This window comes from Nycticebus coucang, chromosome 11, assembly GCF_027406575.1.
Source record: "Nycticebus coucang isolate mNycCou1 chromosome 11, mNycCou1.pri, whole genome shotgun sequence".
Lineage (NCBI taxonomy): Eukaryota > Metazoa > Chordata > Mammalia > Primates > Lorisidae > Nycticebus > Nycticebus coucang.
The window spans coordinates 99,885,155-99,912,094 of NC_069790.1; the positions used below are offsets into that span (position 1 = coordinate 99,885,155).

General features: G+C 39.3%; 1 protein-coding gene across 2 annotated transcripts in view; it reads left to right on the forward strand.

The window, feature by feature from the left end:
* Positions 1-5,630: 5,630 nt before the first annotated feature.
* CALU (calumenin) overlaps positions 5,631-26,940 on the forward strand; it is a 35,242-nt gene continuing 13,932 nt past the window's right edge. Inside the window, exons 1-5 of one of the 2 annotated variants that reach the window (XM_053553997.1) lie at positions 5,631-5,673; positions 14,701-14,932; positions 20,701-20,894; positions 25,352-25,518; positions 26,174-26,234. In XM_053553997.1, coding sequence (XP_053409972.1) covers positions 14,712-14,932; positions 20,701-20,894; positions 25,352-25,518; positions 26,174-26,234 — 643 coding nt within the window. In that variant the 5' untranslated portion in view covers positions 5,631-5,673; positions 14,701-14,711. Of the gene's footprint in view, positions 5,674-14,700; positions 14,933-20,700; positions 20,895-20,967; positions 21,162-25,351; positions 25,519-26,173; positions 26,235-26,940 lie in introns of both variants that reach the window. The other variant, XM_053553998.1, reaches the window with a different exon arrangement.

A 26,940-nucleotide genomic window follows, 5' to 3' on the forward strand; every position in this document is an offset into this window, starting at 1 on the left:
GAGCTATGATCATAGCTACACTATAGCCTGTGGAGCAGAGCAAGAGCCTTTCTCAATTAAAAAAAAGAAGCACAATATGTCACATTCAGAACCAGACTATGAGTATTTCAGGAAAACTGTCCAACCTCCAATTGGGGAGGTTTGGGGGATGTTTTGCTTTGATTTAAGATACCCCAGAAGGGTCTTTTATCTCACTGAAGAAGTTTTCAGACTGAAATGGTTAGAGGGCTAAAAAGTAAGGCTCTGAGTCACCATCCCTCTAAGAATGAGTTATGTCCTGATTCTTGCTATATCAATATGTGCATAGATGATCCTCCCCACACTCTGGTTGCTGTTCCCTAAACTCATACCCTCCAGTCATACTGTTCACACTCCTCAGCCTCTGAAGCCCCTGTTTTTGCCCTAGTATTTGTCACTAATAACAGCACTCCTGTTATTATAATAACTCCTGTTCTTACCACTCTCCAGCAATCTTTTTCTTGAGTCTAATAGTCCTTCCACCCACCAGTTCTGTATTCCATTGCTCCTACCAAATTTTCACTATCCCTCACTCCCTTCATGTCTTCATTTCCTTCCCCTGTAGCCTAGATTCTATGATCAACCATTATTCTTATCACTTCCTTGCATGTCCCCTCAACACTTTTGTGTCTATTTCACTTTCCTCTATTCCCTTGGCTAAGTCCAACTTTTCACCAACCCGGTGCCTGCACCATGCCACTGAATTTGCTGCTGGAGTTGCAAGAAAGAGTAGATACAACAGCATGATATACTAACCAATCTCACCTCAAAGTCATTAACACATGGCTCCAGAGGGCCCAAGTTCCCTGGAAATCATCCTACATTCCCCAAGTCTGTTCACTCTGTTGAATAGTTTCACACCTTCTCGCCCCTCAAACCACCAGTGCCCCCTGGTGACCAAGATTCCTATGTCACTGAGAACATAGTCACAATGAAAAAGGAATTTCAGGCTCTCACCACCATATCCACCAGTTACCTAGATTTAGACCCAAAGATTCTGGCTTCTGTTCTGTTTTGTACTAGACTATACCCCATCTCACCTCCCCAAGGATTCTGCTCCAGTATTTCTTCTTTTTCCTTTATCAGTTTCATCCTTGCTATCAGATCCTTCCCATCAACAACTAACACTGTGATAGTGATTTCTTCCATTTAAAAACAGAACAAAATAGGACAAAACCTTTCTTGGCCCCTCTGCCCCCTGCTCCATTTTTCTCCACTCCCTTAGAGTAAATTATCCTTGAAAACTTCAAATTTCTTATTTCCCATTCTTTCTTGAACGGTCCAATTATGTTTTTGCTTCCACTAATGCACCAAACCTGTCAAAGATTCCCCACACTGCAAAAGCCCATGGCCAAGCAGTCCTCACTTCACTGTCAGCAACATGCTACACATAGGGTCACTCCCTGAAATGCTTCTTCCACTTTGCTTCTAGGACACTCTCCTGGCCTTCTTCCTGTTTCACTGGCTTTTCTTCTCAATTCCTTTGATGATTCATTCTCATCAACACCCCTCCACCAACTATTCTTTTTTTTTTTTGTAGAGACAGAGTCTCACTTTATGGCCCTCGGTAGAGTGCCGTGGCCTCACACAGCTCACGGCAACCTCCAACTCCTGGGCTTAAGCGATTCTCTTGCCTCAGCCTCCCGAGTAGCTGGGACTACAGGCGCCGGCCACAACGCCCGGCTATTTTTTTTTTGGTTGCAGTTTGGCCGGGGCCGGGTTTGAACCTGTCACCCTCGGTATATGGGGCCGGCGCCTTACCAACTGAGCCACAGGCACCGCCCCCACCAACTATTCTTATCAACATTCCTCCACCAACTCTGAACATTAGAAATTCCAAGTCTCAATCCTTGGGTTTCTTTTAACCAAAGCACATGGTTTTCATACCACATACATACTACTTACTCCAAAATTTATACCTCTAGTTCAAGCCACTGTGAACTCCAGAAATACATATCCATCTGCCCGGTCAACATCTCCATTTGAACATCTAATGGGCATCTCATCTTGTCCAAAACTAATCTCTCAGTATTGTCCCTCAAAACATGCTCTTCCCAGAGTCTTCTCCATCCTAGCAAATGGCATCTCCATTTTCCTACGAGCTCAAAACCTTGACATCATCTTTGACTTCTCTCTTCTTCTCCACCCCATTTCTAAACCACCAGGAAATCCTTTTAAATTACTTTCAAAATATACTGAGAATCTGACTCTTCTCACTACTTCCACCACTACAGTCATTACTCACCTGGATAGTTGCAAAAGCCTTCTATATGCACTCCCTGTTTCTAACCTTACCCTATTTCACTCTAATGTGATCATTTAAAAATCTTAGGTCATGTCACTTCTCTGTTTAAAACCTCCCTAATGGCTTCCTCTCTGTATAAGTTAAGGCAGTGTTAGCTTTGTAAGAGATAAATCCCAATAAATCAATGGTATAAAATAACTAATAGTAGTTTTACTTCTCAAAGTCCAAGAATGGTGTTCCTGATAAGTGAGAAACCTTTTAACAGGAATTAAGGATCCTTCTGTCTTGTGGCTCTGCTATCTTCAATATATAGCTTCCAGCCACAGGAAGAGAGAGAGCTTGGAGAATTGCACATGGCAGCTTTGTGTGGCCATTACTGGGAATAGTGCGTATCATTTCTGCTCTCTCTCTCTTTTGGTCAGAGTTCAATTGTCTGGCAACACTACAAGGAGGACTGGGAAATGTAGTCTAGCTAGACTCATAGAAAAAACAGGAAACATGTTGGCAAGTAGCCAGTCTCTTCCATACCCTCTCACTCATAGTAAAGCTAAAGTCTTGAAATGTCCTCTACTTTCCCTGCTGCTATGCTCCAGCCACACTGGCTTCTGATGGCTCCTCAAACACTTCAAACATACTCCCAGCTCAGGGACTTACCCTTGTTCTTCCCTTTCCCTGGAATATTCTTCACCACTTGCAGGGTGAAGGTAAAGAAGGATGTTCCCTCATGCATCACCCTTTCGTGGCCACCCTTTCTAAGGTGGCAACACCATTCCTGACAGTCCCAATGCTCCCTATTCTCCTTCTCTGGCTTGTTTTTTCCCTTAGCACATATTACCACTTCTCATCCTATATATTTTGCTTTTTAAATCTTATTTATGAGCTGTCTCACCTACTTTCACATACCAGAATATAAGCACCATGATAAAGATTAATCTATTTGGTTCACTGCCATATCCCTAGTGCCTAGAACAGTGTCTGGCACACAGAAAACACTTAATGCATTCATTTGTGAAGTGAATGTTCAAGAGTACCAAATGAGCAAAGCTGGTATGTTCAGGGGAAAATGTCACCCTTATGCAGTTGACACCATCAGGCCTGCCACAAGCAGTCCTTGAATGCTTCTTTCAGAGGAATCTAGGGATAGATAGCCTTGGGTGTCATCCCTTAAGTCCTTTTCCTCTCCCAGCTACTTTCTATCTCTGGGGCTCCCATGAGGCCTAATCTACTTTTAGCTCCTCAGAAAAGACCATCTGTTCTCATGGCTCCATCAGCTTCCTCCTGGCCAAGATCTCCAGCCTCTTGGCTCTTTTGTTGTAGATGTTCTGACATTATCTAGAACTAACCACATCTTGAACTCAACTCATTTCTATCCCATTCTCCCTGTCTCCCCAATTAAAACTCTTGATTTTTAAGTGTTCCCCAGTTAAAACTCTCGTTTTTAATTTCTTTCATCCAAATGGTCACTAAGGCCAGGACTTGTTATTTCTGCTTTTAAAAGCTCTCTTGTATATAAAGGTTCATTTCCGTTCCTCTTGCCCTTGTTAGGCCAGGCCTTTATCCACAGGGAATCTCAGGGTTGGAGGGCCCCCTCTTTGGCAAAGTCTCAAAACCTGTTTGGCCTTCATTGGAATACTTCCAGGATGGGCCTTGCTGCTACTAGGTTGCAGTTCCCTGAAGGTAGGATGGATGTCCTATTTATTTTGGGTTCACCAGCACCTAGCATAGTACCTGACTTCAAGGAGGCCTTTTAAAAATGGTTTTTGAAATAATACCTCCTGAGGCAGCCTATTCTACTGTTAATCCCTATTAGATGAAAGAACCTCTTTCAATTTTATTCCCACTCCACACATATGCACGAGGTTAGACATTTTCCAAGGAAGACCCACAGTTCCCACTGCCTTTAGCTCAAGTCTCCTCAGATTGACAAGACCTTCCACTACCCACCCAAACTTACCACCTATGCTTTCCCATTATATAGCTCCCTTATTTCCCACCTGGCCTGGGAATTTACCTCCTACTCTGTCCCTCACTAGTCCTTGTTTCTATAACTCTTCCTGTTGAATAGTCCATTTGGAACTTCCCTAGTCCACCCTGAGTCACTCCTTCCTGTGAAGCCTGCTCTGGTTACCACCAAGGGTCACTGACACTCTTTTGTTTGAATGGGAAGCATTAGTTGTAAACCTTTCATCTTGACTGAAAACTCATTGCTTTGTATTTAACTCTTTCTTGAGCTTACTACTTGTCTCAACTGGATTTTATACTATACAGACTTTATGTGTTAAGAACTCAGTAAATTTATTTTTCATTTGTGCAGTAACTATAATAGCCTTTATTTAATAATTGTTTTAACTTTATGACATAAAATAAGTGATTTCTTGTGTTCCTGTTACATCAGGGACAAGCAGTGGGTTTCACCCATTCAGTTCTCCTAACATTATTGAGCATTTACTTTGACTTGGGCAGTAAGCTCAGAGCTACAGATTTAAAGATGAAGAGATATATTTTTATCCTGGAATTCAGCCTAAGAACAGATGGATAAGCAGGGTTTTATAACAAAATTTGGCAAACTGTGTTGAAGACAAATAGAGTAAAGGCAAACTAGGGAAGAATAATACTTAGTGGGATCAGGAAAGGCTTCTATTGCTAACAGGGACGGGGGTCTTATTGGTCTTCGCAAGACTGAGAATCAGGAAAGCGCACTGATTCCAAGCGGAGGAAGCTGCTTCACGAACAAAAACCACAGAGACGTGAAAGGACAGGCTGTCAAGTAACAGAAATGGTAGCTAGAGTGCAAGATATGTGAGAGGGAACACAGGGAGATGAATCTGAAAGATACAATGACGCCAAAGAGTAAAGAGCTTTCTGTAGATAGCACATCTACAGGGCGGCAGCGCTGAAAGGGAAGGAGGAATTGAGATTATTCAATACAGTTGGTGTTCTCATGGCTCTAACAATCGGGATCAGTTCTGTTGTGGGGGCTTGTGGGCATGAAGATAACTAGCAGGGTAATCCGAAGAGCCCTGTGGAGGCGGTCATGCACTGTGAATGGGGACGTGGCGTCCAGACGGCCGCGCCCACACACGCTGCCCTGAGTAGGAGGTTGGGGCCAGCCATCCCCACAGGTCCCGGGATTAGAGTTGGGCGGGAATCCGGTCCACGCAACTCGCCGCGCTCTCGGGGACGTGGCGATTTCCAGCCAATCCCGGCTACACTATTGTGGGACGAATGGCTGCCCGAGGAAGCTTTGCGTCATCGGCGTATTTGCTGATGATTGGTCTAGAAGTCGCCGGCGAGTCGTTTAGAGGCGGGGCTAAGGTTCGCTTCCGGTTGGGTGGTTCTTGCGCGCGTGAGCTGAGCCGGTGGGTGAACGGTGGCCACGGCAGGCTGGGCTGTGCAGGCTACGAGTAAAGGTGAGTACGGTGGCGTCCAGCCCTTCTGCCACCGCCTCTTCCTTATGCACTTTCTTTCTGTCCCCGTGCCTTGTTGTTGGCTAGGCGTGGGCCTGCCTCACTCGAGGCGCATATCACTGGGGTCTTCGGCCTCAACCTGCTCGAGATCCCGGGGCCCTTGGCGCGCAGCCAGGGATGATCCCGCCGCTCTTCTTCCTTTATTGTCTGGGAAGGGGGATAGGTCCCATCGAACTCTGGCTTTCTGCTTTGCGTCCTGTTGGGTTCTGTTTTGCCCTCTGTCCCTGGGCCTCGCCGCTCACTGAGTCTGTCGGACTAAAGGGTCACTTATTGCCTCCTGAAAGTCAGAGGGCAGTTGGGTAGCGTTATTGTAACAATTCTCTGCCACCCCCAATTACCAGCCTGCTGGTATCTGCAAGCCCCGCCCCAAGGCCACATCCAGACAGTAGGGTGCATTTGCCAAGAAAGTCGTGTTCACTGACTAAACGGATGTAGAAACAAGGATGAAAAGAACTAATGAAGACATATATAATAAAGATATATTTGATACCTGCATATTTAAGCTTCCATATTTAATTATATACTTGAGTCAGCGATGGAAAGTAGTTTTTTAAATCTTCATTAGGGGACTTTTTTTTTTTTTTTACTTTGTTTTATTGCTTCTAGCCCTAGATCCTAGTTCTGATTTTTGGCATGCTGCATTTAGAAGTAAACGTAAGTCCCCACAGGTGCTGTGATTAAGAGTATAGTAGAGTGGCTTGCACTTTTGAAAGCTGCTTTTGCATCAAGGCAAACGCCCCCTGGGTCTCCTGCTAAAACTTTGGGCCTTTCACCTAAATTCCTGAGTGTACAAAGGCCCAAGAATAGTGTTTTTGAAAATTGAATTGCATTTATTTCCTGGCATGGGCTATAAAGTCAACATTAATGAATTGAGAATAAAGTCAACTTCCAGTATTTCTAGTAGAACTTGACACAAGACAAGTAGATGTTTGACCTCATTGAGTAGATTTAGTTAACCAAGTACCAGCAATAGTCATCACTGAAGAAATTATGTAGTATAGTCCAAATGAAGGACCAGAGGTAACCTATAAATTGTTACTTGTGTATCAAAAGGACAAGTTTGCCAAGGCCTAATCTGAGGTTCTACTGTAATGCAGGGGTTTCCAATGAGATTCTTTTGAGAATCACAACTAGGAGAACCATGAGCTCACAAAAATATATTGAATATGCTTGAGTGCATAGTACTCAATATAGCTTTGAAACCAAGTCAGAATCCTCTCAATATAATCATTGTTCACTTCCATTCATTCAGTGATACGTCAAGAGATACTTAATGATAGCACTTTATATACGTTGCATCAATATAGGAGATGGACTAGCCAGGTGCACGCCTGTAATCCTAGCACTCTGGGAGGCAGAGGTGGGTAGAGCTCACAGGTTTGAGACCAGCCTGAGCCAGAGCGAGACCTTGTCTCTAAAATTGGCCAGGCATTGTGGCGGGCGCCTATAATCCCAGCTCTTCGGAGGCTGAGGCAAGAGAATTGCTTGAGCCTGAGAGTTTGATGTCGCTGTGAGCTATGACACCACAACACTCTACCAAGGGCGACAAAGTGAGACTCTGTCTCCAAAAAAAAAAAAATATATATATATATAGAGAGAGAGAGAGAAGGAGATTGGTATGTTGGTGTTAACACAGCCTTTCTATACATGGATGTGCCAGGGATGCTGGACAGAGGTGTAGTCAGGGTCCTCTGGATGTTGTTGATGCTATAATTTATGTATTACAGTTAAGGCAGCCGAAGTAATGCTTTTGCATGTTGCTAGCTGCAAGGGGAATTGGGAATTGGCAAGCACAGACAGACAGGAACCACAGAATTGTTGCCAAGTACCACCCAATTAATCCAGTAAAAGTATTTGCATCTAAAAGGTATAAGTGTATAAGGGACTATAGAAGGATAATAATTTATATTAGCTAAGATGTAGACATTCTTCCAGAAACATAGACTCTATAGGGGAGCTAAGGCTAACAAAGTAGCCTACGGCCATTATTGAGTGGTACAAGTGTTATAAAAGTTGAGAGAAGTAGGTACAGATCACTTGGAGCTAGAGTGATCACAGTAAATAGGTCTTTTCATCTGGGATCTTAAAATTATTTGTAGACATTTGGCACTGAAGGCAGGTTGAGCTAAAATAACTACCAAATGTGGCTAGTGTGAATTTAAGAATTCTACCAAATTCTCAGGGACTTCATGCATGTTACATAGCATGGCAAAATTACAACTAGAAACCAAAACTCTTAGACCTACATTTTGCACAGTATCCCTCTAACAATTATTGTGTACTAAAGTTTCATCAACCAAAAGGAAATTTTTTTCTCCCAGAGTTAATAGAACTTTTTTTTTAAACAAAAAAGTTTTGCTTGTATAGCGCAAAAAATTTTATGTTTGTACTGGGTTACTGTGATTGTAGAACTAACAAAGTAATAGTTTCAGACTTTCTCAGAACTTTTCTTCTACAGCCAATTTTACACTTGTATATATTCAGCTGTCTAGTAAATATCCCATCACACAGATAATTTAATTTAATGAACTAATGTAAACTTGCTCTATCACTAGAAAAACATTAAATAAATGGTTTGTTGGTATCGTACCTTTTCTCAAAGCATGAAGGATGGTGTTACTTTTATGGATTAGTCCATTGGTGGTATTTGTACTAAAGTCTGTGAGTGAAGAATACCAGGTAGATAAGCAGATAATTTTAATTTCTAGATTTCATATCCTGGTCCTTACTATTTAAATTGCCATCAGGTTGTTAACCTCAATCCCTAGCTGAAATAGACACTTCAGCAGTGAGATTCTGCTTTTACTGAATTATGGAGAAATGCCCTTTCTGCTGAATATCCATCCAGCTCAGAGAACTGGAATTTTACCACCCCACCCCTTTCTCCCACTTAATAACATTAAGCAATGGGTCTTTGGTCAACCAGAATAACTGTGGGATCACTCAGTGTTAACATTCTTGAAAAGTTGGGTTTAATCCAGACATCTGAATTTCCCTTAAACAATTTACTTTAAGTGTTCTGTGACTGATGGATTTTTACCAGAAGTGGGAATTGAGGAAAGGAGTGGTTATGGTGGTAAGAATTTAGCGCTTTCAAGGAAATTTTTGTATGGGTGAAATAAACCAACTCCTAAGATTCAACATTGTTATTAAACTCAAGCTTACATCATTAATTTTTTTCTCCTTATAAATTACTGGAACAATTCATGAAAATAAGTTTGCAGAAGACAATTACTGGTGACATACTACAGAGGGATGATAGCTACTTGAGTTTTGTTATTGTAGTCGTTTGATTCTGTATCCAACATGGTGCAGTCCAATAGAAATATAGTACAAGCCATAAATGTAATTTTAAATTTTCAGGTGAAAATCTAGAATAGGTGAAATTAATTTTAATGTATTTTAATCTAATACATAACAAAATGTTATTTTTCAATATAAAATGTAACGCTTGTCCTAATCTTAATTCACACTAGCCACATTTGAAGTGCTTGGTGGTCATGTGTGCTTAGTGGCTGCTAGGCAGTGCAAGACCAGACCTTTTTTTTTTTTTTAAGAAAAAATATTAGATATTACTCTTTGTGGGGGAGGGACAATTTTAGAGAGAGAAAAGCAGATCTTTTCTCTCAGATCATTTGAGAAATGGAAGTTAGGGAGATGTGTTTTTCACAATCATTGGTTTACCTTTTATTTATTTATTTTTTTTGGCCGGGGCTGGGTTTAAACCCACCTCCCATATATGGGGCTGGTGCCCTACCCCTTTGAGCCACATGCGCCGCCCGACTGGTTTACTTTTTTGATCACATGGTAAAAGCTCTTACAGTTAAGTCCGTAATTTATATCATTTTTGTTTAATATTATGTTATCCATTGATGTGTAGCTTGTGGAACATGCTGAAGAAATGAGAAGGGTCATTAGCTTTCTAACATTTGACTTCAGTTTGGTTGAAAAGAGAAAGATGCTTCAGGAATGAACTGCCCTAATTTAGTTATTCAAAAACCTTGTATGAAAAGTTATTTTGTACTGTTTCTTTTCCCTTCTTCTCCCATAAAATTCCTTTGTCTTGGGGAATATTCCTTGTTTCTACTTGAACATTTTTATATGTATATAAATTTAGATAAATCCAGCACAGTCAATTTTTGGTATTGTTTTTGTTTTGTTGTTAGTGCCTGTACTCATAAAACAATAAGCCTTTTGTTAAAGTTTCTCATAGCCAGGAGTTGGTTATGTGGATACAAAGAGTGTATTTTTTTTAATAGAAATTATTTAAAGTGCAGATTTTCCCTTGCCCCCTGCAGAGAGGTGAAGATGACTAGGTAGGACTATTGGCTTTGTCCATCAGGTGGTCCTTGGTGACCCTCTTAGGCAATTTCATCAGTGGTAAGATAGAAAGCCAGATTTCAGGGTAACAGCAAATTATGAGGCAACTGAGGAGACAACTGTGTGGGTGAAAGAAAGGGAAAATCAAGCTTGAAGGAACAGCAGAGTCTGGGAAATACTGTGGGTTGTGGAGACCTGAAACATATTGGCCAACAGAATGGAGATGCCTATCAAGGGAGTTTAATTAAGGAGGGAAGGAAAGAATGGATAACCAAATCACTTGGCTATTACTCTTTGGAATTCTTCTTGTTTCCTTGTATCAATATCAATGTGTAACTCAAACATAAATGCAATTTTCCCTCTAAGTTGCACAGTGAATCAATCTGTTATATTTCTATGCTACATGTCTCAAAGGTTTTTGCAACATCCTTTCCAGGCCCCCACAGTGTTACAGGGCTTAAGCATTTATTCAGGTTGTAATATGTATGGGGAGTATAAGAGTTATTAGGGTATTAGGCTGTATTTTATCTAAGGATATAATGATTTATAAAAATTTTCTAAATGTAGGATCCACTTAGTTGTAAGGAAAGTCTTTTGTCACAGTGATTCTTTTTTTGAGACAGAGTCTCACTCTGTCCCCTGGGGTTGAGTGCTATGGTGTCATAGCTCATAGCAACCTCAAACTCGTGGGCTCCAGCAATCCTCCTGCCTTCCTGCCTTCCTGCCTCAGCCTCTGGAGTAGCTGGGAGTTCAGACGCCCATCACAATGCCCAGCTAGTTTTTCTATTTTACTAGTAGAGACTGGGTCTTGCTCTTGTTCAGGCTGGTCTTGAACTGTTGAGCTCAAGTAATCCACCTGCCTGGGCCTCCCAGAGTGTAGGATTACAGGCGTGAGCCACTATGTCTAGCCATTCGCAGTAACTCTTGGTTTTACTTGATTCTGTAAGCCTTGAACATTGTAGATATTGTTTGGGTGCATCACAAGACATCAAGAACATGTAATTCTGTTCCTTTTGTTTCTATGTTATTTATCTAGGGAATTATTTGTAGTTTGAGATAGTTTATTTTGCTTTAAAATAAAGGTATACCCACTTTGATACTATATTTAAGAGCTACTAAATATCTAATTTTCTCTTTACTCTGAACTGATTAATCAATAAAATTACAGGAGTCTTGCCTAGAGCAGTGTTTTGCAAGTGAGATGCAAAAACCTAGTACACATGAGAGTATGCCATTTTCAAGCATTAGACAACACAGCAGAGGATAGCATTGAAGTTTACTTCCACACCAGCCTCCCCACCCCACCCCTATCTCCTCTCCTTTGAACCACCATTTACACATGAATGTTTATCCTTCTATACCATTTTTTGTGCATGTGTTAGATTTTATGCACATATAAACAACCAGGGGAGGGGTTGTTTAATTTGTCTTTGTTTTTTACATAAATGAGATCTTAGCCATTGTTTTGCAGCTTGCTTTTTTTTTCACTTTGTATGCCTTAATGAGTTCTGTTTCACTGCAGATAGACCACCACATTCTTTTTAACCTCTGTGTACTTTTCTGTAATATAGATTTAATATAATTTACCAATTTTATGGTTTGGTTTTCCAGTTTTTTTAATCATTATAAACTATCATCATTGAACATCTCAATGTAAGTATCTTTCTATACAGAATTGGGTATTTGAACAGAATTGAATGAAACAAAATATTAAGGAACTGTCTGAAACATAGCAAAATTCTAGAATTGATCAAAGCAATTTAAGAAAAATACCACATTCTATATACCTTTCTTGGTGGGTCTCCTGGTCTTGCTTTGACATTGCTTCCTCTGATTTTTTTTTGTTGTTGTTGTTGTTGCAATTTTTAGCTAGGGCTGGGTTTGAACCCACCATCTCTGGTATATGGGGCTGTCGCCCTACTCTTTTGAGCCACGGCGCCGCTCGTTTTTTTTTATTTTTTTGTAAACAGAGTCTTACTCTCTGTCATTCTAGGTAGAGTGCCATGGTGTCATAACTCATAGCGTCCTCAGTCTCTTGGACTTGAATGATCTTCCTGCCTCAGCCTCCTGAGTAGCTGGGACTACAGGTGCCTACTGCAAACACTTGGCAAGTTTTTCTATTTTTAGTAGAGACAGGATCTTGCTCTTGCTCTTGCTCAGGCTAGTCTGGAATTTATGAACTCAAGCACTTCACCTGTCTCAACCTCTCAAACTGCTAGGATTACAGGATAGGTTTTCCTAAATCTTAACAACTGTCTCGTCATTAGTAACTAACTTTTTTGAAAATGAATATTCAAAGAGTGAACATCCCACCATCCTCTCCTTACCTACATTTCTGTTTGTTCCATTGCACTGCCCTAATTTACTCTGGAACACTTTCTTCTCTCCGCCCATGTGCCCTCTGTGGTTTCAGGACCTCCCACCCTGCCCCACTGAGCTGCTTTCCCAGTGATTGCGCACAGTGTCATTGGGTACCCTTTTAAAACCTAAAAGTTGCTCATGGAGACCTCAGCTCATGCCTTTGTATAATCATCTCTCTAGGTTATGTTGAGATTTCTTTACTTTTACGGAATCTTTATATAATGTACTGACCATTAACTGTACTAAGCATTGTTTTAGTTTATTGAACCCAAAGATTACTTACCAACCCAAGCTAACTTCATTTAGCTACAGTAATTTGGGAGTTATAAGAAAAGTAGATACATTGAAATATCTGTAATATATTGCTATATATTCAATTTCCTTATCCTCTGGCACAATTCACCCCATTCTGGTTCCCAAAACTCTTGAGGCAGGATCAGGGATATGCAGTTTATTTATACTGGGTACACTTTCAGGTCACACTTCATAACATATTACTAAGGCTGTTGAGAATTTGGTTAGAGTAGTAGTTCTCAGCCTGGCTGCCCTTAGGAAGCCTTTCAAAAATAGGCCTCCTCCCCAGATGTCCTATCTAATTGGTTAGGGGTGAGGTTTAGTACTCGTATTTTCTAAAAACTCCCTACGTGATTTCAGGGTACAGTCTGTATTGAGAACCACTGATTTAGAAGCTATGCTAAAAGAATTTTTTTTATTTTCTAAGTATTTACATATAAAATATAAGTGTTTAGCTAGTTCCCCTAATGACATCCTTCCGAAGGTGAAGTCTGGCAAGTTTAATCTGCAGATTAGGACCAGATAATACATTTAACTTTTGTGTGACACCGTGTCCCTCTTGTATACCCTTGTATTTTCTAGGGCTGCTGTAACAAATTGATATAAATTATGTGGTTTCTGGAAGGTAAAAGTTCACAGTCAATGTGTCAGCAGGGGCATGCTCTCTGAAGGTTGTAGGGAGGGATTCTTCCTTGACTCCTCCTAGCTTCTGGTGGTATCAGCTATCCTTGGCGTTCCCTGCGTGTAGAAGCATCACTGCAGTCTGCCTGTGTCAAAACACTGCATGTTCTTGTGTCTGTCCAAAATTCCTTCATCTTACAAAGGCACTAGTCAGTGGATTTTGAAATCCAGTATAACCTCACTTTAACTCAATTACGTCTGCAAAGATCCTCTTTCCGTGTATGGTCACATTCACAGGTGCCAGGGATTAGGGATAAAGGGTGATGAGTAAGAGATAATGTGAAATTGCAAAAACTAACTCTCCCTGAAGGGGGAAAAACATTTAGAATCTCTGTTTTACTGATGAAAGATTAATTAAAATATGAAAGCTTGGGAAAATCTTTCCCCTTTATTTTTAATTTTACAGCTTTCTCTAAGACTTTAACTTCTCTGGTAGTGCTCTGGATTATCTATGGAGTATACTAAACATTTCTATTTTGCAGCTTCTCTGCGGGGATTTTTGTTTCTTTTTTTGTCACATTTTTCAATTAAGTGTACCAGCCTTGTGCTTGTTGATTAGAATCTTTTGTGACTGTGGCTTTTCTAAAGATCTGGTGTTGGGCTTGGGAATCTATACTTTGAACAGTACCCCGGGTGGTTCTTTATGCCAAGTCAAGTTTGGGAAACACAACTTTACAGTCTGTGACTGAACCATCTGAATGGTTTGGTCTTTGAAGGTGATTCAGGATGGATCCAGGATATGGGAGACTTGGTACTGTCATCCCAGGAAACTGCTGAGTATTTCTTTGGTTCCTAATCTAATGAACATCAGAAACACCTGAGAAGCATTTAATGCTGCAGATGTCTGGATTCAGTTTCAGAGATTCTGCAACAATAGGGAAAACTTAAAGCTTCCCAGGTGATTCTAATCACCAGCCAGCTAGGTTTGAAGACCAGACCACAAAGGTAAAGGGTTTGGAGTCAGGATTTCAGTCTTGGTCCTTTCACTTCTGATACTTATGATCTTGGGTAAAAGAATTAAAGTTCTGTGGTGTCTTTTGAAGAGAGACAATTATAAAGTGGACATTTCAACTATAAATTTCTTATCAGCATACAATCAAATGAAAGGAACTGGTAAAAATTTCTCACCATAGGAAAGTCTGATTTTCCACTATATTTATTTTATGGATTAAGTAATAATATTTGGGATAATTAAGTGACTTGCATAAATTTGTGTATCAAATTGATAATATAACTGGTATGTGAGCTTTTGATTTCTTGTTTAATTATTAAGTATACTGCCTCCTGAATTAATTGCTTTTAATTTTCTTTAAGATCTAATTATCATGGACCTGCGACAGTTTCTCATGTGCCTGTCCCTGTGCACAGCCTTTGCCTTGAGCAAACCCACAGAAAAGAAGGACCGTGTGCACCATGAGCCTCAGCTCAGCGACAAGGTTCATGATGATGCTCAGAGTTTTGATTATGACCATGATGCCTTCTTGGGTGCTGAAGAAGCAAAGACCTTTGATCAGCTGACACCAGAAGAGAGCAAGGAAAGGCTTGGGTAAGGTGCCACATCTCGGGGGGCTAGTTGGGGTAATGACATTCTTTATAAATCAGTGAATATTCTTTTCTGGCTCAGTCATCAGCAAAGCCATATTGAACTATATCTTTTGAAAGCTAACCACGAAATTGCTACTAAAATTTAATTAGATACCTGCTTTTATATATTTTTCTATTGAATAACAGTTCCGTACCTCATTCTACAAAGCAAAATCATTTCTGCATAAAAAGGACCAAATAATACAGAGCCCAATTTGAACTGCATCATTTTAATTCTAGAAGACCATTATGTGGGGCCCTTCTTTGTTGCTTTTAATTTTTAAAAACTATTTGTTAATCTCCTTATTGTTGCCCAAGCCAAGTCTTTGAGTAGCTAATAAATTGCACATTGGACCCCTGGATTATTTTCTATAAAGTTTACAGATTCCCAAGGTGTCCTTCACCCTCTTCATTTTCATCCTTAGGTATTTGCTTAATTAAAAACCAGAAAGGAAACAAACCAACCTTGTCTAAAATAGAAGATGGTAACAAGTAATAATGTCAGAGTTTGAGTTACTGTTTTAGTAATAGCTGGGCTATAGTCAAGTTCTGCAGCTCTCTGGTCAGGCAGCTTTTTACCTAAAGAAATTGATTTTGTAGAGTCTTAGTTGGCTACTTCCGACTGGGAGCCTGAAAATGTCCTTGAGCTCTTCCAAAGCCTCACTTTTTAAGAAATTACAGGTCAATTTTGTGAAAATTTTCTAAAGGAGCATCATTGGTGCAGCTTTCTGAATTGTGTTTAAGAGGTTCATGTGGAAAGTTGTACCACACATAGCAATTTCCAAAAATATTTACCATCATGGGCAGTGCTTTGATTATAAAACATTATTATAAGGTTTGCTTTGGGAAGTGCTTTAGGGTAAATATGGTCCTTCATTGGGTTATCTGGTGACTGAAGGGTGTAATATTTTATTCAACATTGACAGGAATAATCATAAAATTTTGCTATATAGAATGAGCACTTTGTCCATAACATTTGAAATAAATTTAGAAAACACACATCCAAGAGTCTTATCTTCTAAAATATTAGGTCTCTTTTCTAACTTTAAGTTACTGTCCTTACTTTTAATCTTATAACTGAGCTAACATTCTAGGCTGAAAATAGAGATGCATGAGAGTCTTCTCAATCTTCATGTCATGCCTGTTAATATTGTGCACGTCCAGCCCACATTTTGCTCTGCACATGTTTCTGTGCAGAATTACTCCTAAATAATGAAAGGCCCTTGAGGTTGGTGTAATTTAGGGTAGTACTTTAAAGAGGGTATTCTTGCTCTTGCAGATAGTGAAATAGCTCTGCTGGCAGTTTTTAGTAGAAAATATTCCTTTTTGTCATTAGTAAATCTTATCAAAAGTTCAGGACAGGAGCAAATTCTGTATTTGATTAGAATAAGATGATGAAATTGTTTTTTATGTAATATATGAATGAAGTAAGTACTGTTTGGATCTCCCAAATTTTGAAAATAGTGACAAATACTCCTACTTTATACAGTAACATACTGTTGAAACCAAGAATCCCAGGTGAATTTTTTTTTTCTTTTTACTTTATTTACTGTGGCACCCTAAACACTGTGTTGGTAGGTGACTGTACACCAGAGGTTGAGAACAATAAATTTCCCCCTTTTCCCATCTGTCTCTAAGGCAAGTACTTATTAAGAAATAAATCATTATTTATACCTGTAGTTGTAAAGGTTCACTACTGTTTTTGAAATCCTTAGTGATAATATCTCAAAGAACAAAGGAAGCATTTTAAAATAATTTTAACATACAACTTTCAGTTTCTTTTTCTTATTAAGAATGTTGACAGGCGGCGCCTGTAGCTCAATGGGTAGGGCGCCAGCCACATACACTGAGGCTGGAGGGTACAAACCCAGCCTGGGCCAGCTAAAACAACAGTGACAACTGCAGCAAAAAAAAATAGCCAGGCATTGTGGTGGGCACCTGTAGTCCCAGCTATTTGGGAGGCTGAGGCAAGAGAATAACTTAAGCCTAAGAGTTTGAGGTTGCTGTGAGTTGTGACGCCATGGCACTCTACCAAGGGTGACAACTTGAGGCTCTGTCTCAAAAAAAAAAAAAGAATGTTGACAAATAGGACATTTTTTTCTAATGTGTATATTATCTCCTTTCCCATAAAAATATACTTAATTCTCATTTGTATTCTTCACCAGAAGGTTTGTTTTAAGGTGGTGGTTCTTAGTATTAAAAAGTTCTCACCTTTGGCCAGGTGCAATGGCTCACATCTATAATCCTAGCACTCTGGAAGGCTGAGGTGGGTGGATTGCTTGAGCTCAGGAGTTTGAAACCAGCCTGAGCAAGAGTGAGACCCCATCTCTACTAAAAATGGAAAAACTAGCCAGACGTTGTGGTAGGCGCCTGTAGTCCCAGCTACTCAGGAGGCTGAGGCAAGCGGATTACTGGAGCCCAAGAGTTTGAGTTTGCTGTGAGCCATGATGCTGCAGCACTCTACCTAGGGTGACAGAGTGAGAGACTCTGTCTCAAAAATAAATAAAAAGTTCTCATCCTTGATTTGTTTGCTATAGAAATGATCAGGGCAGTTTAATATCCATTTCTGATATCATGGGCTCAGGCCCTTTGGGAGTCTAATGAAATCTAAGGACTTTTCCTCAGTGTACACATATAAATATGTGTTAAATTTTGCATGCTAGCAATTTCAGAAATATTTGCCCTTCTGGAGTCCATTTATTGATCCACCTTATTAAAAAACTGAAGGGTTTGCTCGATGCCCCTTAAAACGCAGAGACTTGTGTTACCTGTCTGGAGAAATAACACAAGATCTGCTAAGTGCCTTGTGTCTGTCCTAGAGTAAATGCTTATTTAGTGACATTATAATTATATCCTTGGGGCTTTCCAGTGTCATAAGAATACTACACCATTAGCTTCATAAATTTATACATTCTTTTAAAGATCATAGTTTAGAGCTTCATGCCTAAAATAGAATGTGCCCACTTCCAGTGTCCTTTCACAAGCACCCCTGCCTACAGGATGGAGTCAGGTAAGAATGGGTTTTGTCTGGGCAAGGTGGCTCATGACTGCAATCCTAGCACTTTAGGGGACCAAGGCCAAGAGTTGACATAGTGAGAACCTGTCTCTACAAAGTATTTTTTTAAAAACTGAAGCCAGGCTTGGTGGCATGCACCTATAGTCCCAATTACTTAAGAGGTAGAGGCAGGAGGATCACTTGAACCCAGGAGTTTGAGGTTGCAGTTACCTATGCTATGCCACTGATTCCAACCTGAGCAACAGAGTGAAATCCTATGGGGAAAAAAAAAAGTGGCTTTTACATTTTTAGAGGGTTGTTTAAAAAATATGTGTATGTGTATGCATGCACAGTAGACAGTGTATGTCTCACAAAGTCAAAAATATTTACTCTCACTTTTCAAAAAAAAGTTTGCCAAGCCCTAGATTAAACCATTTTGAATATTTCTGTTGAATACAATGCTGTTCAGCCAATTTCATTAAGAAAACCCTGTCTTGAATAGTCATATGTCTTTCATTTAATCTGGGCAGTCCTTCTCTTCAGGCTATTTATAATAGTTTAAAAATATCTTTTGGGTATGGAAAGAGTTCTGATACCTTGCCCTTTTCTTCTTAACCATACAGTGGCACTATTAGAAGCCAGTACCATTTGGGTACAAACTAAACCCCGTTATATATAATGTAGAATTTTTTAACCCTTCAACTGCGTTGTTCTCAGAAACAAGGAGTCATTTGCACTAAAGGAACATCTTGTTTGAATACCTATAGCCATTGTTCACAGTCAGAAGGTTAACACTGCATTAACTTAATCTATTGATATTATCAAAATTCTACAGAATTAAAGGTGCAGCCAAAAAATTGTCCTTATGTCTATGTAGAGAAGGATATTTAAGAGAGTATCTTACTGCTTTACCTTTTCTGTTAACATTTTGTGTCAAAAGCTATAAGATTACACATTTTCTGAAGGAAAATGTTAAAGGACTTAAGTAATAGACAGTTATGGCCTACACCAGGGGTCCTCAAACTTTTTAAACAGGGGACTAGTTCACTGTCCCTCAGACCATTGGAGGGCCGGACTATAGTTTAAAAAAAAAACAAACAAACTATGAACAAATTCCTATGCACACTGCACATATCTTATTTTGAAGTAAAAGAACAAAACGGGGACAAATACAATGACACCGCCTCATGTGGCCCGCGGGCCCCTGGTCTACACTGTATCAATATCAAGATGGGTGTCTTTTCATACTGTCACTAGTACTCTTTGATTCTAATTACTTTCCCATGTTTGTATTCATGCAGTAAGTACAAACTTGGAAAAGACATTATTTTCTACCAAGTAACAGTTTTCTTCAATCCTGCAAATAGTAGAACATTAGGAATATGTAAAGATTTCATTTCGGGGGGGCGAGACACAACTATAAGAGGGACTTACCTAACAATTGCAAACAGTGTAACCTAATTCTTTGTACCCTCAATGAACCTGAACCAATAAATAAATAAAGATTTCACTTCTGTTGGAAGTTTTTATTTAAAATTCCTATTCTAAACTGAACTGCACACTTGTGTGATACATAAGTTGACTTAGCCTCTATATGAGGGTAATTGCATCTTTAAACAGGAGCTTTCATGTCATATTTTTAGATCCTTAAGATGATAGATGTGAAGAAAACTATTCATAAAGGGAAAAGTATATTGATTTTTTTAGCTGTGTTATTTCTTTATAATCTACACACTAACTCTCTCAGCTTATTAACATTCTCATCATCCAAGATATGCATTCTTACTACATTTCTTCAGAGTTCCCTGTTTTCATGATTATATGTAAAAATCCAGTTCAACATAGTATGTAAAACCTGCTAGCCTTTTTTTAGATAAGCATCTTCTTGTCTGTGTTCCTGTTTAAAATAATACTGCCTTGAGATACAAGTGATCTGAGAACTGTCATTAATAATCTTTATATTTTTAACAAGTGTTATTTTTTAAGAGCAACTAAATTTTTTAAGTGTGTTTTAAATATTTTGAATTTTTAGAAAACATGTCATCAGTTGTGATTATTTACCAAGAAATGGAGATTCTGTTTTAAAAGCAACAAGGAAGGCTGGGCAAGGTGGCTCACACCTGTAATCCTAGCACTCTGGGAGGCCATGGTGGGTGGATCACTTGAGCTCAGGAGTTCAAGACAATCCTGAGCAAGAGCAAGACCTCGTCTCTAAAAAAACAGCCGGATGTTGTGGCGGGCTCCTGTAGTCCCAGCTACTTGGAAAGCTGAGACAAGAGGATCGCTTGAGCCCAGGAGTTTGAGGTTGCTATGATCTATGACATCATGGCACTCTACCGAGGGTGATAAAGTGAAACTCTGGAGGAAAAAGAAAAAAAGCAATGAGCATATAAAGATTTACATGGTTTTTGATGCAAAAAGTGGAAAACCCAGCTGGGAATAGATATTCACTCCTGAATTCTGACCATAGGCAAATATTTACCTCTGGGTTTGCTTTTAGATCCAGGTCCACCAGCCATAGATTGTGGTTACCTTACTCACCTGGCTTAATATAGACTAGTAATGGATCACTTAAGAGAAGAATTTTCATTTGGCAGTCTGGTAGTTTTGAAGACAATTTTTTATTTCTGTGGATTACCCCTAGGCCAATACCTATGGTCACAGCACACACCTGGCTAAGTCCAGAGCTTTGTGTCCTTTTAACCTCTTGCTGGATTTCTCTGCATTTTCTACAGAAAGATTGTAAGTAAAATAGATGGCGACAAGGACGGGTTTGTCACTGTGGATGAGCTCAAAGACTGGATTAAATTTGCACAAAAGCGCTGGATTTACGAGGATGTAGAGCGACAGTGGAAGGGGCATGACCTCAATGAGGACGGCCTCGTTTCCTGGGAGGAATATAAAAATGCCACCTACGGCTACGTTTTAGGTAGGTCCCTACTACCTGTGGGAAAAAGCCTTGTGGAGCTGGCACCTTGAAACGTAACTGTTTTGTCTTGTAGAATGATTGTAGATAAAATAGACGCGGATAAAGATGGGTTTGTGACGGAGGGGGAGCTGAAATCCTGGATTAAGCACGCCCAGAAGAAATACATATATGACAATGTTGAAAACCAATGGCAGGAGTTTGATATGAATCAAGACGGCTTAATCTCCTGGGATGAGTACAGAAACGTGACTTATGGCACTTACCTGGGTAAGGGGCAAGATGTCAGCCTCACAGGACCGTGGTCTTGAGTCAGAGAAACAAATGGGTCACACAGTAAGGGAAAGGAAGACACTGTGCTTGTCTTAGTCAATGCTGAGTGGATTTCCCTTGTTTTGTTTACAAGTAAATTTATGTACTATGCATTTTTAATTTATTTAATTTTGGTTTTCTGAAGTCTGACATCTTCTACATCTTTAGCGTTTCAAATGTATTTTACCATTTTTTCTTTCTGTCATCCTTACAGACATAATTTTTAAAATAGATTTTATTTAAAAGGCTGCATTTTTCCAACTGTGTAAAGTAAGAGGCTTTAAGATGTCTCTTGACATGGTCCCATTAGAGTGTTGGACCTAAAATACAAACCAGATTTGATTTCTTTATAACTGGTTAGAACAGGAAGAAAATTACTATCTTTCCTTAATAAAACAAAATTCAAATAAAATGGCCTTGTTTGATAAAATTTAACTATTTCATTACATCTGCTAACTAAAGCTTAGAAATAAAAATTCCCATTTGTTTTCTCTGGCCCATGAGTTTTATCAGCCTGCTTTGCAATTGCTTCAAGGCAGATAAATATTACTTTGATTGCTTTCTGTTGATTTGTAGCTTAGTATGCTTGGGCCACCTGTTTATAATTTTCTTTTCTTTTTTTTTTTTTGAGACAGAGTCTCACTTTGTCATGCTCGGTAGAGTGCTGTGGTGTCATAGCTCACAGCAACCTCAAACTCTTGGGCTCAAGCGATTCTCTTGCCTTAGCCTCCGGAGTAGCTGGGACTACAGGCGTCTTCTACAATGCCCAGTTATTTTTAGAGACGGGGTCTCATTCTGACTCAGGCTGGTCTTGAACCTGTGAGTTCAGGCAATCCACCCACCTCAGCCTCATGGAGTGCTAGGATTACAGGCATTAGCCACTGTGCCCTGCCTGTAATTTTCTTTTACTTAACTATAATTGCCTGCTTAAGGTAGTGATTTCACTAATTGATGACCTAGCGTGTTGGTGAGATTCTTTTATTGCACATGGTTACAGTTTGAGACAAGAATGTATAAATGGAACTTTTTGCACTTTTATTCTGGAAATTAGGCAGACTTCTGAATCAAAGCAGGCATTCACCACTGACTAACAGTGGAGTGTATAATGATCTGTTTCCCCACTGGATAGCCAGCTGTCTGTGTTAATACAGGACGGAATGCATTTCTAGTGAAGAGACTTTTATTTTTGTGTCAGGCTTGTTCTCATTCCTGAGACTAAAGTGGTGATCTCTCTTAATGCTTGACACTTAGCCAGGAACCAAACATATCCTTCACCCAGTTAAAAATGCATGTATTAAAAAGTCAGGGCAGATGGAGAGGCATCCTGCTCTTTGGCTGAGACCCAACACCTTCTTGATTTATTTGGAATTAATTACAAATATAAAACAAAGAGTAGGCTATTGACTAAACAAAATGGTGTGTTAATAAATCTCAGCTCAGACCTGTGTGCTCACTTGCTGCCCAGAATGATTCTTCAACTCTGTGTATGATTATGTATAAGCATAAAAATCTGTTGAGAGCTCTGTTGCCTCACAGGGCAGATGATTCAGTGTAATGGGCATTTCTACTGACGGAGACTGTGCATAAGCTGAAGAAGCAATGTCTTTATAAGGCATCTTTCCCTAGAGGCAGGCGGTGAGGAGAGCTCAGCGAGTTTTGAGTTGGCTTAGAGAAGTACAGAGGAGTTTTTGTGGAAATATGTTCTTGATTCAGTTTTGAGTTCAGGTATAAATCTTTGTACCTCTTAGTGAAAATCTGTGTCAGTGAATCCACTATCCACAAGAGGAATGTTAACACTATCTCTGCCACAAGTAAAATACATCAAGTATTACCATAAGTAAAATACTAAGATCCACCCTTGTCTATAGCCAAAGTAGATCAATAACTCACACAAGCCAGCGAGGGCCAAAACTGTTGCTTAGGGTTGATATAGCACTTCAAGCAGGGCTATAAGATAGGTTTTATCATACAAAATAAAGTTTTGCATCTTCTTTTTTCCAACTTTATATATGAACATGTTGCTATTAGGCTACTTGATTCCAGTCACTGTTTTACCCCCCAAGAAGGAGAGGAGAGCTCTTAGCTTAAGTCTTAAAAATATATATAAATTGTCTTCTGTTATCTGTCTTATTTATGTTATAGAGTTGGTACTGAAACTTTTGTATTTGTTTAGAAGAGACATCTTAGTATCTTAGTTCCTTAAATTCTCCGTTTGTAGCCTCTTAAATGACTGAGTATGCATATATGGAGTCCCAAAGCCTGGTGACTAAATAAGCTGTCTTACTGAATTTTTACACTCAACAAAGAATGAGGGGTCAAGCTGCTCAACTCTCACAACAGAGCTGTACTTTCTGTTTTTTTGAGCTGAACTTAAGAAGTATGGAAAGATTGACCTGCAGTATCAAAAGTCAGCAGTATAGTTATTGTTAAAATGGCCCTGTGAGTCTTTTCACAAAACTAGTGTCATATCTTTATTCCATCAGTATGTTGCAGGAACAATTTCTTATCTTTAATGTGATGTCTTTTACTTTTCAAAGTATCTTCATATCTGTTACATTATTTGCTTTACACAGCAACTTAGATTGAAAAAGTCTTTTTATTCCTCTTCTACAGCTAACTCCTGCACATTTTTCCAGAGTTTAAAGAAACTAAATTTTAGCCAGGTATGGTAGCTCTCACCTATAATCTTTGCACTTTGAGAGGCTGAGGCAGAAGGATCACTTGGGGCCAGGAGTTTGAGGTTGCAGCAAGCTATGATGATACACTGTAGCCCAGGCAACAGACTGAGACGTGTCTTAAAAAAAACAAACAACAGGGCGGCGCCTGTGGCTCAGTCGGTAAGGCGCCGGCCCCCTATACCGAGGGTGGCAGGTTCAAACCCGGCCCCGGCCAAACTGCAACCAAAAAATATAGCCGGGCGCTGTGGCAGGCACCTGTAGTCCCAGCTACTCGGGAGGCTGAGGCAAGAGAATCGCTTAAGCCCAGGAGTTGGAGGTTGCTGTGAGCTGTGTGAGGCCACGGCACTCTACCAAGGGCCATAAAGTGAGACTCTGTCTCTACAAAAAAAAGAAAAAAGAAACAACCCCTAAATTTCATTTTTCTAGATTCTTAGAGACTAGGTAACTGCTGACTATGCTGTTCACCATTGTTTTGGTTGTAATACATGTGTAATGGGGTGTTTTTTTGGAAACAGCTTATTCGAGTTATTAACATACAATGAACTATATATATTTAAGTGCAGAATTGATGTGTTTTGACATATGTATATACCAGTGAAAGTACCACTGCAGTCAAGCTGATATACATTAACCCCCCCCCCACCAAATTTCTTCATGTCCCATGACCCTTCTCACTATCTCCAAGCTCCTGTTCCTAGGCAACCACTGATCTACTTTCTGTAATTCTAGATTAGTTTGCATTTTCTAGAATTTTACATAAATGAGGCATGAACAGTACCTTTAACTCTTGGTTTCTTGACTAAAAAAACCCAGTGTGACCTTTTAAAGTGTCAATATTCTGTTGCTTGAATCCAAATGTCCTTGATAATGGGACACTTTGGTATATTTCTTTTATATGGTATCCTAATATTTACTAAAAATAGCAATACCTGACATTTCAAGCAAACTGTTTGCCAAGCAGTGTTCTAAGAACTTTAGGTTTATTTTCTCATTTAAACCTCCTAACAATCCTATTAGGCAGGCACCATTATTCTCTCTTACAGATAAGGAGACCAAGACATAGTCAAGTTACTGCCCAAAACTACACAGCTAGGAAATGGTGGAGTTCAAACAGTATGACCTTAGAGCCACCACTGCCTCCCAGATGTAACTAGGAAATTCAAGCCTTTTAGTAGCTTAAAGGTCAATAACAACAAAGCACTAAATACTTAGTTCTATCATGCAGCAGCAAGAGTTCCATGTTGAGTGGCACACATTTGCATTGCACTTGGACCTGATTCTAAGGGCTGATTACTGGAGCTTTAACCTAAAACTAAATAAATGTCTTTATTCTGCTGTGATTTTACTTGTGTGATCAAGAGTTGTCTTTTCATTACTTGGTTTACCTTTATTGGAAATTGATTCTCGATCCACATATTTTTGTGTTTTCTGGAACCCTTTTAAGATTTGACCTAAATTTTTGTCTTCTAGATGACCCAGACCCTGATGATGGATTTAACTATAAACAGATGATGGTTAGAGATGAACGGAGGTTTAAAATGGCAGACAAGGATGGAGACCTCATTGCCACAAAGGAGGAGTTCACAGCTTTCCTGCACCCTGAGGAGTATGACTACATGAAAGATATAGTAGTACAGGTGGGTAGGGTCACGCATTCCAACAGGAACTCGGTTTCTCTTTTTTGTGGCTTGTGCCGTCTTTGCTCTGTAGCCATTCCTGTGTATTTGGAGTCTAAGTCTGTCACCATTATTCTGTGACCTTGATCAAGTCATTTTTCATAGGTGGCTTAGGCTTTCTGTTTAGTACAATAATACTTTCCATCTGGTAATGTATTTTGCCATTTCACTAGTAGTTTCATAGTAGAATGGGGGAAATCTTTTTTTTTTTTAATATCCCAGTGACCAGTGGTCAGACACTGAATAGTAATAACAGTGAGACTGAAGAACTCCACAAAAGGCAGTTACTGGTAACATAGACCATCTATAGCTATAGATATAATCACTGATCACAACTCCTATCAGTATGACTTTACCATGACTAAGGCTACCATCATTAAGCAGTGTTAGTGTTAACCCTCATAGCTATGTTAGGTTGAAGAAATTGCTAATGTTTTGCCATTTTCCAGCTAGAAAAACATGAATATCCTATGGTTTTCACCATATAGACATGCATAGGTGTCTGTGTATATATTTTTTTAAATGAATGGAAATGTTTGCCTAAAGTAAATACCATACACTTTTCTGGCAAATTCACTTAGAGACTAATAGTCTTTTCTTATTCTTTCCCATTTAGGAAACAATGGAGGATATAGATAAGAATGCCGATGGTTTTATTGATCTAGAAGAGTATATTGGTAAGTCTCTGTTTCTGGTGTTTCCCGTAAAAGAATCTGAGAAGCTTTAGAAGATGCATTTACCCATAGAAACAATTTACCTCCTGGTCAGCTTTCACTAGATCATTAAACCAGACAAGTGTGATGAATAGTGGGTCTTAATAAAATATCTATAGCAGCATTGTCTAATCAAAATACAAATGTGAGCCACATATGTAATTTTAATTCTGATAGCCATATTAAAAAAATTATTTTAATATGCTACTTAACCAAATATTATAAAATAAATACAGTTTTCATTATCAATATAAATTATTGAGTTTTTAAATACTTATACACATCCCAGTTCAAACCTACTACATATGAAGTGCTCAGTAACCATATATGGCAAATAGCTACCATACTAGATAACACAGATACCATATATCCTAAAATCCCTCTGGAGTTGATGGTCTTCTGTTCTATGTCTATGTTCTTTTCTTCTTTCTGGTTTTTTAACTAGTTTCCTTTTTTTTTTTTAAATAAGTTGTTCCTTTTATCATTTTCCCTTTCAATTCAAATTATTTTTCCAACGTTTTTTGGATGCTATACTTCATGGTTAATGTCTCCCAAATAAAGCTTTGTTTTATTATCCTCAGAATAATTTTAAGGTTTTCTCATTGCTTTAAAATAGAGCTGCCTCTTCTTGCCAAGTAGTTGAGCTAATTGTTTAACAATTACTGTGACG